Raw genomic sequence first — 13,709 nt, forward strand, 5'->3', positions numbered from 1 at the left:
GTTATAGCCCAGCTTGCATGATATAATGTTAGGACCCCTTCCATAAAATGAAAGCATAATCAATTTGAGATAGTTTCATCCAGTATTATAACTTTTCCCTGCTTCATACAGGTTATAACAATTTTATAAAAAGCTTATCTTCACTTACCAAGATTGGCACCCTCTACAGTCCTAGCAGCAAGGTGTGCTGGGCCTTGAGGCCAGACGGGGCTGGCTTCCAATCCCTGCCTGACACATGTGGCCTTGAGTAGCTTACCTCTCTGAGCCCCTTTGCCCACCTGTGAAATGGGTGATCATGCCTACTTTTGCATGTCGGGTTTGAAAATTAGGATTCATATATGAAAGTATATCCTCTCTCATTATGCTCATTTAAAAATTAACTTGTATCTTTTCACATACCCGTTCTGAGACTCAACCAAGTTTCCTGTTCCATCAGGTTTTAGCTGTTCCGGAGTCATAGATCTATAGATGGTATCTTGCAACCTGTAATTGTTGTTGCGAACAGTTCCAGATTCTGCAGCCTAGTTTTTAGTCAGCTGACACTGAGTGATTCTGCAGGTGGAGATCTCATGTTTCTGGTTCATGTACCCAAATCAAGCAGCCTTTTCCATTTCTTGAGCTGAAAGATTCTGATGAGAGCTAATAAACGTTAACTGAAAGTTTATTTTGTTGTTGTTTAAATCTGCTAGGTTGTCTCCTATAGTTACTAACATTTTTTTCCTCTTTATAATCATATTACTTAGCCCTTAATGTTTCTGTGATGAGGATGGCTGACCCAAATGCCTTCCAAGACCAGGGAAACACACATAAATAAGGGAATAAACTGCAGACAGTGTGCACCCCTGAAAAGCAAACAGCCCAGTCACACAGTCACAGGCTTTGTGCTGGGCTTCTGGGTATCGTTTTAAGACTGAGAACCTAGATGTACATGTGAAATGTCTGGGAAATAGTGGATATACTGTGCCTACCTTTTTATTTTTTCTAAACTACCATTGTAGGCCAAACCAAATACACTGTAGCCTGATTTGCCTTGTGAGGAATCAGATTCCTACCTCTATAGTAATTGTCTTGGTGCCATGTGCAAAGGGTACTTTCAAGGGTTTGCCTGAATAATTCTGTATCTTTTCACTTATATATGGATAATGGATGTTTTGTTTCCATCACACATAGTGATTCATAATCTTCACTGTTCACCCCAACTATCATGATTTAAAGCATGCAATTTCAGGAAAAACAAAAGTAGGTTCTAGCTGTATTCTGCCCAGAAGTCTGACTTTGGTGTTTATATCCTTTATTTTTACTAGAATTCCACTAGGTATTGTTAAAAATTGTACTAGTGCACCCTGCATTGCAAATTTTATATGGTTTCAGAGTGGAGAAGTTGTCTTAAATTACTTGCGATAAACCAAAATTAAATTGTTGAAACCCCTAAAATAACTTCTCCACACGATATATTTATGATTATGGTTTAACTCTCCAAAAGTGGGACTGGTAGTGGGATTATGAAAGTGTAATCTACCTTACTTATTACTCTGCCAGTAAGTAAGTGTAATCTACCTTGACTGGAATGTCCAAATAACGTCTTTCTTAAGCTTACAGTAAGCCAACTGAGGAAATAAATTTTAAAATGCAGCTTCTTTTTTACAACAGCAATTTACAGAATCTTTGCTTCAAAACACATCTTTTTTGAAGTACAGCTTGTCAAAATGGGCATTGACCTTTCCATAGGATATTAAGTAGGACAGAGGAAAGAAGGGATGGAAGTGGCACTACTGACTGATCCTTTCTACAGGTTTTCATATTACGCATATGAACACTTATGTGCTGTACTGTAAGCAAATGTGACTGTCTGGAGTTACCGTGGATCCTTTACAGACTTCACGTTTCCCTGCCTTTTTCTTCTGGAGGCCACACTGAAAACAAGTCCGGAAGAATGTTAATTTTTCTCACCTTTATTTTCAATAGGTGGAATACATGTTGGTATCTTTTGATCATGAAAATAAAAAAGTCCGGTTGGTCCTGTCTGGGGAGAAAGTTCTTGAAATTCTACAAGAGAAGGGGGAAAGGACAAACCCAAAGTAAGCTCTCATGTGCTGATTTAGTGTTTCTGAAACTGCTAAAGCTACTAGAATGTAGAGTTTTTTCTCAGTTATTGGAGGCAGGATAGCTTAACAGTTAAGAGTACAGGCTCTGGTTTCAGGTTGCCATAGTTTCAAGTCATGGTTCCTTTACTCAGTAGCTGAATAACCTTGGGCAAGTTACTTAACTTTTCTGTGCCTCAGTCCTCTCACCTGTAAAGATAATAGCAATACTTACCTAAGGTGTTGGAATTAAATACATTAATATATGAAGCACTTTGTACAGTAAACTAAATATAAAGCCTGTTTTTTATTAAAACATTTTTGGGAAAAAATGTATTGCGGAAGCGTATAACTGGGATCACAAACCCTGGTGCAAGATGTAACTTGCAGACGGGTTTTGTTTGGCTGGCATGATTTTTTTCTTTTTTTTTTTTTTTTTTTTTGAGACAGAGTCTCACTCTGTCACCCAGGCTGGACTGCAGTGGCGCGATCTCGGCTCACTGCAAGTTCTGCCTCCTAGGTTCACGCCATTCTCCTGCCTCAGCCTCCCGAGTAGCTGGGACTACAGGCGCCTGCCACCACGCCCGGCTAATTTTTTGTATTTTTAGTAGAGATGGGGTTTCACCGTGTTAGCCAGGATGGTCTCTATCTCCTGACCTCGTGATCTGCCCGTCTTGGCCTCCCAAAGTGCTGGGATTACAGGCATGAGCCACCACGCCCGGCCTGGCATGTTTTTAAGATATTCCTATATTTAAGTAGACACAGACGGGGAGGAAAGGGGAGTATACTCCTCTGTTCATTTTCCACTCATTCGTTTTGGGGAGGCTGCATTTGAGTTTGGAGGGCAGCACTGAATTGAAAGAACCCTTAAGGCCTCATCTCCTTCTCTGCAGAGTGGGTTAGTTTGTCCTGGACAGTAAGTGCTCTGTGTGCATTTTCAGTTATTTATGAAGATTTTGGGTTGGGCATGGTGGCTCATGCTTGTAATCCTAGCACTTTGGGAGGCTGAGACAGGCCGATCACTTAAGGCCAGGAGTTCGAGACCAGCCTGGCCAACATGGCAAAACCCTGTCTTTACTAAAAAATACAAAAATTAGCCAGGTGTGGTAGTGCACGCCTGTGATCCCAGCTACACAGGAGGCTGAGGCACAAGAACCACTTGGACCTGGGAGGTGGAGGTTGCAGTGAGCCAAGATTGTGCCATTGCACTCCAGCCTGGGTGACAGAGTGAGACTCTGTCTCAAAAGAAGAAAACATTTTGGACCCAATACTTGTTGACCCTTATGCAGTTGAATAGCTATGGAAAAGTAATAATCACGGAGAACTGTGAAGGAGTTCTTAGCTTCATTTATACCTAATGCTTTCTACACTTTTAAAGCAACTTTAAAAACTTAAAAATTGAGCAGACTATAGCAAAAGAATAAGATGGAACTAAATTATTTCTCCTCCATAGCCATCCTACGCTTTGGAGACCAGAGTATGGGAGTTACATGATTGAAGGGACACCAGGACAGCCCTACGGAGGAACGATGTCCGAGTTCAACACAGTTGAGGCCAACATGCGAAAACGCCGGAAGGAGGCTACTTCTATATTAGAAGAAAATCAGGCTCTTTGCACAATAACTTCATTTCCCAGGTTAGTTCCTATATTAACATGCCCCAGCAGATCTCTCAGAGATACAGGTAATGAAAAGAGCAAGTCATGACCCAGGCATTCCACCCTACAATCCTCATACGTTACGGACAGTTTATCTTTTATAGACTGCACTTGATAGACTCTGTAACAGCAGAGCTGCAGGCACAGTTGCATACCAGCTTCTGTCAGCTGTGGTGGCTGCACCGTGGTGAGTGCACTCAGCGGGGGCTCAGTGGGAAAGACGAGGATACTGTGATGACAGACCAGCAGTGTGGCCGTGTCTGCCGCAGGCGAGGGTGGAGGGAGCAGCATGCCTGCCACGCAGTTCTGACCCTGTAAGCAGTAGCCAAAGGTTCTGGAATGCTGTCCCCTGGTGACTGTGACGGTTGCGCCCTCATGCACTTTCAAAAAGCAGCATTTACCTGCTAGCATATGGTGGCATCAGTGGCAGATCGGAGGGTCGGCGGTGCTCCCAAAGCACTATCGATACCAATACTCTATGAACAATGTGAGTCATTAGGTCCTTGCATATTGTTCTGAAAAGAAGATTTAGCGTTTGTCATCAAATCTAGTTATGACCAAAAGTACATAAAAGTAAATAGTGAAATTATGTTACTCGCTTAGAATGAGGTACATGAATGTCATATGTATTATACATAGAACATCTATGTAAAAATACATTTCTGCCAAAATATGAATGTGATTTATCTATGCTAGATGTCTGTCAGATTTATATACTTAGCTCCTCAAAGTTCAAAGGAGCTCTGGGGGTTGGTATCCATGGTGGAGAACACTTTGAACTATTTTTATACCTTTTCTCTGATAAATGTCCGTCAGCCATTCAGGGTCATATCATTGGCCTCAGAGGGGCATTTAAATGGGAATTCTATTGTTTTTTATATCTCTATTGTAACCTCTAAATAGTTGAAAACTTATTTAAGCCAGCCGTCTAACATTTATAGAAGCATCTCTATTTCTGTGATACCTTCATTCTGTATGCACAGGTCACTTCCCTCTCCCCACCAGTAGGAAAAACCCAGCTGGGTGAGGGTGGACAGATTTGTTTTGATTAGAGTGGGCACATTTCTTTGACCTAATGTTTGAAAGAGGAGGTGAAAAATCATTGGCCCTGCCATTCACTCAGACACTTGAGTGCCTGCTGCAGGCAGAATGGGCATGCTCTCATGAGTGAAGACGGACAGCTGTGTCTCTGTGGAGCTGGGGGGACGAAGCACAATCAAATACCCATAGATTTGTAAGTGTCAAAGTGGGGCCATGCTAGGAGGAGGAGATGGGGAGCAAAGAGTACAACCTGGGTATCCAGTGGACTCTGGTGGGTGGAGGGGGAGGGGGTGGGATGTCCGAGGTTCCAGGGGGAGTGAAATAGGAATGGGGAGCGGAGGAAAATCTTAGGGACGGGGAGCGGTGTGTGTAGAAGTCCTAGGATGAGCCAAACAAGCGGGGACTTCCTGGGAACTAGAAGAAAGCAAGCTGGCCAGTGTGACTAGGAGGCTGAGAAGGAAGTGCAGGTATGGGGTAGAGGGAAGCTGCCAGGTAATTGGCAGGCCAGGCCAGGTTAACCATAAATTTTAGTTCTAAAAGCAGTTAGAGGCCTTGGGAAGGTTGGGTGGGGCAGATGGCATCCCCTTTTTGCTTTGCAGCTCTCACTTGGGCTGTAGTGTGAGAGTAGCTGTGGAGCTGGTGCCAGGGCTTACTAGGAGGTGAGTGAGGGAGCTCCCTGGGGGGAGACAAGGGCTACCTGGATGCCGGTGGGTGCTGGTGATAGGAAAAGTGGGTGGTTTAAAAGATGACAGAGTCAGTGAACTGCTGGGGAGAGAAGACACATCAAGGCTTTTGCTATAGGTCATTGTCCTGAAAACCTTAGAGTACTAGAGTAGAGGCCAAGGAGTAGGTTACAGATGTTAAATGACAATTTCTAGTGAACTGGAAAATTTAATACCTTATACTTTCCTTTTTTTCCTCTTAACATTAAAAGGGTTGTACATTTCACTTAGCAAATTAAGAAAGGGGGAGGGGATTTGTAACACAAACCAGAACTGTTTTATATATTAAAGCTGAAGAATATATAGGATCGATGGGCAGTAGTGTTTCCTTCTGGGCCAGAAAATAAAGTTTTGGGTTAAGCCTAATGTGTCCCTTACCTTGAGAATGGTTCCATATGGGATAGTTGCCTTTTTAAAAAAAGATTTAGCGTCTGGGCATAGTGTCTCACACCTGTAATCCCAGCACTTTGGGAGGCCAAGGCAGGCGGATCACCTGAAGTCAGGAGTTCGAGACCAGCCTGGCCAACATGGTGAAACCCTGTCTTTATAAAAAATACAAAAATTAGCCAGGTATGGTGGCATGCACCTGTAATCCCAGCTACTCGGGAGGCTGAGGCAGGAGAATCGCTTAAACCTGGGAGGCGGAGGTTGCAGTGAGCTGAGATCGTGCCACTCTGCTTCAGCCTGGGTGACAAAGCAAGCCTCCATCTCAAAATAAATAAACAAATAAAAATAAAAAGATTCAGCATCTTAAGTCATTATGAAGGGAGAGTTGAGACAGAGGAATAAGCTTTATTCTAAAAACCTATAATTTAGAAAAAATTATATGTATAATTTTTTCTACCCTATCCATATAGGAAGGTATTTGGGGACTTGAAACAATAATTATTAGTTATTTAGTGGTTAGAAGCCTCCCTGTACATCTACAATAAATGATAAAGTTTTGTTGTAGTATAGGATCAAGAGAGAAAGGAGTGTTCTGGTTCTTAAGTGTAAACAGGGTGACTTTCTTTATAAAGATGCAAAGATCTATAGTGTGGAACTCTAGTCCAAAACAGTAATCATGTGACTATTTAAATTTAAAATTAAAATTATATTAAAAAAATTGTAGTTCCTGATGTGACTGAGGAACTAGCCTCATTTCAAGGGCTCTGTAGCCACGTGGTTAGTGACTACCACGCTGGTTTGGATAGTGGAGATATTAAACATTTCCATCACTCCAGAAAGTTCTGTGGGACAGCACTGGTCTAGAATGAAGCAGTGCCGTAGGTGTCCAAAGATTCTGATTCTACCTTCTCCCTTCCACACAAACACATTCTCATTCTCTCTTCATCCAATCTGATTCCGGTGAGCAAGGAATCCCCTCAGATTTAAGTTTGTTACTCTCCCAAAGGGCTATTCCTAAGGTTGTAGGCTCGTAGTAAATAATGCACATAGCTTCAAGAATTCTCAAGAACCCTTGTAACTGGGAACTGTTTTCTAGATAAGATCACTACCTTCAATTGTTTACAAGGTGGATATGGGCAGCCAATAGATACTTTATTTTATATTAAGAAAAGGTAGGGGTTAAAAATAAGGCATGGATGGCCAGGTGTGGTGGCTCATGCCTGTAATCCCAGTACTTTAGGAGGCTGAGGCAGAAGGATTACTTGAGCCTAGGAGTTCAAGACCATTCTGGGTAGCATAGTGAGACCTTGTCCCTGGGAAAAAAACAAAACAAAACAAAACAACTTGGTACAGTGACTCATGCCTGTAGTCCCAGCTACTCAGGAGCCTGAGGCAGGAGGGTGACTTGAGCCCGGGAGTTCAAGGCTGCACTGAGCTATGATTGCACCACTGCACTCCAGCCTGGGAGACAGCAAGACCCTGTCTCAGAAAAAAAAAAATAATAACTTTTTTTTAAAAAAGATATGAGCTAGTCTTGACCCTCAAGCCAAAAGTTTCTTCCCACTGATTTAAAACTCCTCCCTTGTTTGGCTTTCACTTAGTCTTTGTCCTGCCTCACAGCACATGTAATATTGACCTCAAATTCCTAACGTGGAATAACTGGGGCCATCACTAAAAGTGATGTAGAATTTGAGCTTTACACTTAGGAATAAATATGGAGCTTCATTTTTCTGTGTTGAAATTAGAGCTCCTTAAGTCAAGAGAGAGAATAGGATTGGGTTTCAGACTTCAGAGGGTGATCTCAGGGGTAGATGGGGACACCTGCAGAGACACTCCCTAATCTTGAGGGACTCATGACCTACAGAGGCAAAAAACAGGCTCCTTCCAGATTCAAACAGAGCCTACCAGGAAGTGGGAGGCAGTGGTGCCATGCAGCAGGTCCAAAGATAATCTGAGAATTTAGAGATGGAAAAGGAAGACACCTCATAGGCCATGTAGGGGGACACCTGTCACCCGTGACAGCTGACGTGACCAAGGGAAATGACTTCCGTGCTATCAGTCCTTCCTATTAGATGAAGAGATGGAGCGGACCCGAGTAAATGCTGTGTGGATTGTGAGTGAGTGGAGACTTGGATAAAGTTAGTAGTGGGCTGGAATTAAAAGAAGATCCTTGTGAGCAAGAAGTGTGGGGAGTGGTTGTAAAGGGGCACAGTATTGACACAACATTTGTTTTGTAAACACAAAACCCTCTGAAAAGGGGATATAGAAATGAGGTGTCTTTGGCAGGTGCAGTGATGGCAAGACTGCACACAGTTAATTCCTGAAAACAAATCCCATCTATTTAGTTCTTCAATTTGTTGTAGATTAGGCTGTCCTGGGTTCACACTGCCTGAGGTCAAACCCAACCCAGTGGAAGGAGGAGCTTCCAAGTCCCTCTTCTTCCCAGATGAAGCAATAAACAAGCACCCTCGCTTCAGGTGAGTATGGCTTTGTGTTGAAATGCAGATTCCCTTCACTAGACCCCTGACTTCTGAGAGTATAGTATTTCTGTCTAGAAATCCTTTTTGAGCATTAACTGAGTTTTGGCTCTCTTCCTAAGTAACCAGAGAAGATAGCAGATGTGCACCTGTTCACATCTTCAGTACCCCCAGGCTCCTTGGTTGTTGATGCATGCACCAGGCTTGATTTTTCAAATTCTCCAAGTCGTCACAAAGGTATTAGCTGAGCCCCTGACCTCTTTTAATAGGGAGATTATTTTCAGTCCTAGGTCTGTAAATGCCTACTGGGATTTTTTTTTCTCTTAGTTATTTCTCCTTTTTTTTCCTCTCTCTAACCATCAGTATCTGTGACCTGCCCATCTTACTCTATATTACTTATAAAATAGGTACAGTATCTGATATATATAATAGGCACTCTCTTTCTTCTCTTCCATTAACTTCGAGTTCTGTTGGTTTGTCGTTCAATTCTGAGGTTTTACGTTGCTTTAAGGCTCTCACTAGTCTGATCTTAACTTTGTACAATGCATGCTCATCTGTCATCCTGAGCCTAGGCTCCTGACCCAGAGTGGGAACGTGGAGACTTCTCAGCATTCATTCCTTTAACAGGCTCCCACATTTGCTATGTGCAGAGCCTTTTGGGGAAGACATATTTGTAGACATAGTTTCTAACTTCATATGTTGTCATGTGTTTAAAGGAAAATAAAAATAATTCAGCTGCTCAAGAAGAGATAGATTATGACAGATACACCAGAAATCCTTCTTGGAGAAAGTAAGGTGCTTCTGTCTGAGGGAATCAAAGCAGGCTTCACGGAAGAGGTGGCATTTAAGCTGAGTCTATAGCAGCACTGCCCATAGAAACATGTAATTGTAAATGTTCTCATAGCCACATTAAAGTAAAAACCAGATGAACATAATTTTATATTTTATTTAACCCAATACGTCCAAAAGTGTTATCTTTTGATCCATGTAATCCTTTATTCACAAGTAATTTTACATTTTTTTTCTATGGAGTCTTCAAAATCTGGTGTATATTTTACTCTCACAGCATGTGCATGTTTTAATTAGGACAAGCTATATTTCAAGTACTCAGTGGCCACTGTGTGCCTGGTAGCTTCTGGACTAAACAAGCGTGAGTCTGGAGGATAAGTATTAATCCTGCAGAGTTGAGGGAGGGAGGAGCAAGGTATTGGGGCTCCAGAGATACCTGGGCAAAGTGGGTACTAAAGGTTGACCAAAGTCTTCGGAGTTAATTTGGGACATGTTGCAAACAGTGAAAGCAGACCATGGCAGACTTTGAACACCTGAATTGATTTGGTAAGTTACAGGGAGCCTTGGGAGCAGGGGTTCAGCAGGAGACAGAATGGCATTCTTGAGCAGGAGCCAAAGAATTGATACTAATGCAAAACCTTTAATCAGAAAGTTTCCTTATAGTATCTTGACACAGATATATTTTCTATTGAGTTGTCTTAGAGAACTAATCTGAGGTATGATTTCATTCCACTTACTTGTATGTAATCAAATTCTTCTTTCACACGATGACTCTTAGGTGACCAATTTATGACGTTTGGTTGTCTGTTTTAGTACCTTAACAAGAAATATCCGACATAGGAGAGGAGAAAAGGTTGTCATCAATGTACCAAGTAAGTCTACTGAGAGGTGGTGGGTTGGGAGAGAGACATGTTGAATTGTTGTTTAATCCAGGATTCTAAACCATTTTTATTTTTGTATTTTTATGATACAGTATTTAAGGACAAGAATACACCATCTCCATTTATAGAAACATTTCCTGAGGATGATGAAGCTTCAAGGGCTTCTAAGCCGGATCATATTTACATGGATGCCATGGGATTTGGAATGGGCAATTGCTGTCTCCAGGTATAGTTTCAAATATACAGGGAGGCAAAGTGTTCCATCCATTTCTGTTTTTTAACTTCTTTATATATGCATGTTTCCTGTTCCAAAAATCACATTTTAATGAGGTTGAAATGGTAGCTGGTATGCCTTTCTGAAAAACAATGAAATTATGTTAGCAAATTCATTGGAAGCCGTCTATGACTAATAGTTCTACAGACTCTGTTGTTCACCACAGAGGTATATACGGTATATATATGTTTATAACTGTAATTTCAGTTAACTTAAAATGCAATATATTCTGTCATTGTTTCCCTTCTCTTTTTATATGCCTAGTTTTTACTGCCATCTCGTGACAGGCTAGTGCAGTGGTTTAAATGTTGTTCAAAACTCTGAAAATGAGCTCTGATGGACGTGTTCCAATGATTTTGTGATCCAAGGGATTTGTGCAAAGCTGTCTAGCGGTATAAAAAGAATAAATATTTAGCAGCTTGTGTTTGTCTTGCCCCTGAGTAAAGTATACAGGAGCCTGTCTCTGTTTACTCATTTAAAAATTTTCCTGGATCTGTTTAAATGATGGTGCCCTTGGCAGTGAGTGTGTCCAGGCTCACTTAGGACCAGAGTGGAAGAGCATGGAACCCATCAGGTGGCCACACACAAGCCTGCAGTTGGCTTTTGGCTCTGTCACTACTCAGGTTTTTGGGCAACTCCCTTTACTTCTTTTGGCTCAGATTTTTCATGAGGTCAAAGAAGGGCTGATATTAAGTCCCCTTCTAGGTCTGACTCTAAGCTAATATTTATTTTATTGCCTTAACTAACAGAAGTAAAAGAGAGAAGCTGCTTGTTATTTAATGTCCAAGGAAATTTTATCCAGTTCTGATTACTTCAGCCGATTAAAAACAGCGTCCTTAGAGGCACAGGGCCATGCAGAGCCTGGACCCATGTAAGACCCCTCTGAGCCCCCAGTCTGACTGCTCTCAGTGCAGAGACCCAGAACCCAGCCTGCCTTCACCTCAAACAGCTGCAGCGTGTACACACTTCTTGTGCATGTATCTCTGGTCTGTTTATTTTCAAAACTAAGTGTAATCCAAATTGAATGCTGGAATCAGATTTTTCCATTCTGAATGTGTTTAAATAACATGGCCAAGGATAATTTCTTTCTGTTTTCTTGACATTTATAGGTAGTATAAAATATGTGACTTCCAAATAAACATAAACCATCACACATTGCGAAAAAAGAGATCTTTCGACTTTTAACTGCCTGTTTTCCTATCTTAATTACAAGTATTTCTAAAGAAAACCATTAAGTTCTAGAGCTTACAGTAGTACACGGTTTTAAAATTGTGTAAGTGCTAGTAGAGTATTGATTGCCTTTTCTTGGTTTAATATTAAACCAGGGTGTTCTGCCAAAAGGACCGCATGGTTTCTCTGATTCAGTTCCCAAGGGATATTCTTTCCACTGAAACACTGTATGTATATACCAGTAAATGTTTCCTAATGGGAGATGATAAATATTTTTGTTGCTTGTAGATAGAATTTTTCCATCCAGCGTAAGCTTAGGATTGTTTTCTTCTTCCCAGTGACATGGACAGTTTCACTACTCCACTTGAAAGAAATCATTAGCTCAGATAAAGTGTGTGGCACATGAAATGAATTTTGCCAATTCACCACCAAAATCCCTGCTTTGTATCTCTTCAGTGGAACACTAAAACAACTTCTTTCCCAAGTACACTGATTTGATCTTTACAAATTATATGAATGTATTAAATTATCACATGTGCCCTGAAACTGTGTACATCTATTATGTATCATTAGAGAGATGGAAAAAAAAGAAAAGAAACTACTTATTACAGTAAAGTAGAAAAAATAGTTTTAAAGTAATTTTATAAGGCTAATGGAAGCCTTACTGTATAAAACAAAAAGCATTTTAACTACATTCAGATTATTGACTGTTTTGGGGCTTTTCAGGAATCACTTAAAAAGCACCAAGTTCACAGCCAGGCATGGTGGCTAATGCCTGTAATCCCAGCACTTCGGGAGGTTGAGGTGGGCAGATCACTTGAGGTCAGGAGTTTGAGACCAGCCTGGTCATCATGGCAAAATGTCATCTCTACTAAAAATACAAAAATTAGACGTGGTGGCATGTGCCTGTAATCCCAGCTACTCGGGGGTCTAAGGCATGAGAAACGCTTGAACCTGGGAGGCGGAGGTTGCAGTGAGCCAAGATCATGCCACTGCATTCCAGCCTGGGGAACAGAGCAAGTCTTTGTCTCAAAAAAAAGCACTAAGTTCATGACAGGTTATGGTAGCCCCTCCCAACCGCCCCCAAAGTCATGTGACTTCAAATCTGGGTTGTAGATATACTTTAGATTAGATGTTTAGGTTTCTAACATATATCTTCCTTAGTTCCTCCCTCCACCCCCAACCCCACCCCCATCAGTTTCCTGACAACATTGTGTGTCTCCTTTATATGATGCTTTAAAGGGACACTGGAAGCCCAAATTACTCATGTATTCATAGCTTTGTAAGATATAAGAACTTTTTTTCCTTCCATTAAAGCCATTATCCACAGTGATGTCCTATTTAATTTGATTGCATATCAGCTCTAGAGTAAGAAAACTAATTATTAAATGTATTTAAAATAACTAAGTCACTTCACTGTTGTATACTTCTCTGGGGTTGGATTTCCCAGGATTCACCTATGAATTATGTATTGTGTACTAGGCCATCTAAGAGAAGCCAGTTGAAAAACTGGAAAGAAAACCTGCTTCTCATAGTATCTTTTTAAAAACAAAAATGACACACACTCAAATACCTAAGAGTAACACAAAAAAGACCTAAAAAAACTAAGAGATGCATGTTCAAAATAATTCTTGAGTCAAAATACTTGGGAAACATGTAGTTTTTTGTTTTTTGGTTTTTTTTAAATCTCAGTGCCTTGTCAGTTTGGCCTTTGGGGTCCCATCTTTCCGGTTTCTCACCATACCTTTGACTGTATATTATCCTCTTTAGCACCCTCTTTTTTTTTTTTTTTCAAGATTCTCATTTGTTAAGCACTAACCAGGTATCAGATGCCGTCCTGCACACTTGGGATAGAGAAAGGGAACGAAGATCCCCGCCCTTCTGGAGCTTCCACTTCAGCAAATAAGTGCATAAAGACTTTGCGTACCAGCTCCCATTTCCTCACTGCTCATGTAATTTCATGCCATATGCAAAGTGATTTCCAAGTTCCCACCTCTTTGCAGAAACTGCCCTTGGTTTGGTTATCAGTGACTTAATTGCCAACCCTTATCAATTTGTGTCTACTTTAACCTTTGAAACTCTTATTCTTTGATGCCTATGACACAGCTCTTCTGTGTGTTGAATTAATTATTAAACTAGTAATGACTAGTTAATATAGTCTGCACATTGACATGAAATGCGGTTATAATTGAGCAGGCAAACTTGAGTCTCCAATAGACACTGCCTGCTC

At 41.1% G+C, this 13,709-nt stretch overlaps 1 protein-coding gene across 2 annotated transcripts in view; it reads left to right on the forward strand.

The window, feature by feature from the left end:
• The window catches only part of GCLC (glutamate-cysteine ligase catalytic subunit), a 53,095-nt gene that overhangs the window by 25,959 nt on the left and 13,427 nt on the right, over positions 1–13,709 (forward strand). Inside the window, exons 2-6 of one of the 2 annotated variants that reach the window (XM_003254137.4) lie at positions 1,966–2,078; positions 3,535–3,717; positions 8,252–8,365; positions 9,968–10,026; positions 10,128–10,261. In XM_003254137.4, the coding sequence (XP_003254185.1) occupies positions 1,966–2,078; positions 3,535–3,717; positions 8,252–8,365; positions 9,968–10,026; positions 10,128–10,261 (603 nt within the window). The remainder of the gene's footprint in view (positions 1–1,965; positions 2,079–3,534; positions 3,718–8,251; positions 8,366–9,967; positions 10,027–10,127; positions 10,262–13,709) is intronic. The other variant, XM_003254139.3, reaches the window with a different exon arrangement.

The sequence above is a fragment of the Nomascus leucogenys genome, chromosome 22a (genome assembly GCF_006542625.1).
Source record: "Nomascus leucogenys isolate Asia chromosome 22a, Asia_NLE_v1, whole genome shotgun sequence".
NCBI lineage: Eukaryota > Metazoa > Chordata > Mammalia > Primates > Hylobatidae > Nomascus > Nomascus leucogenys.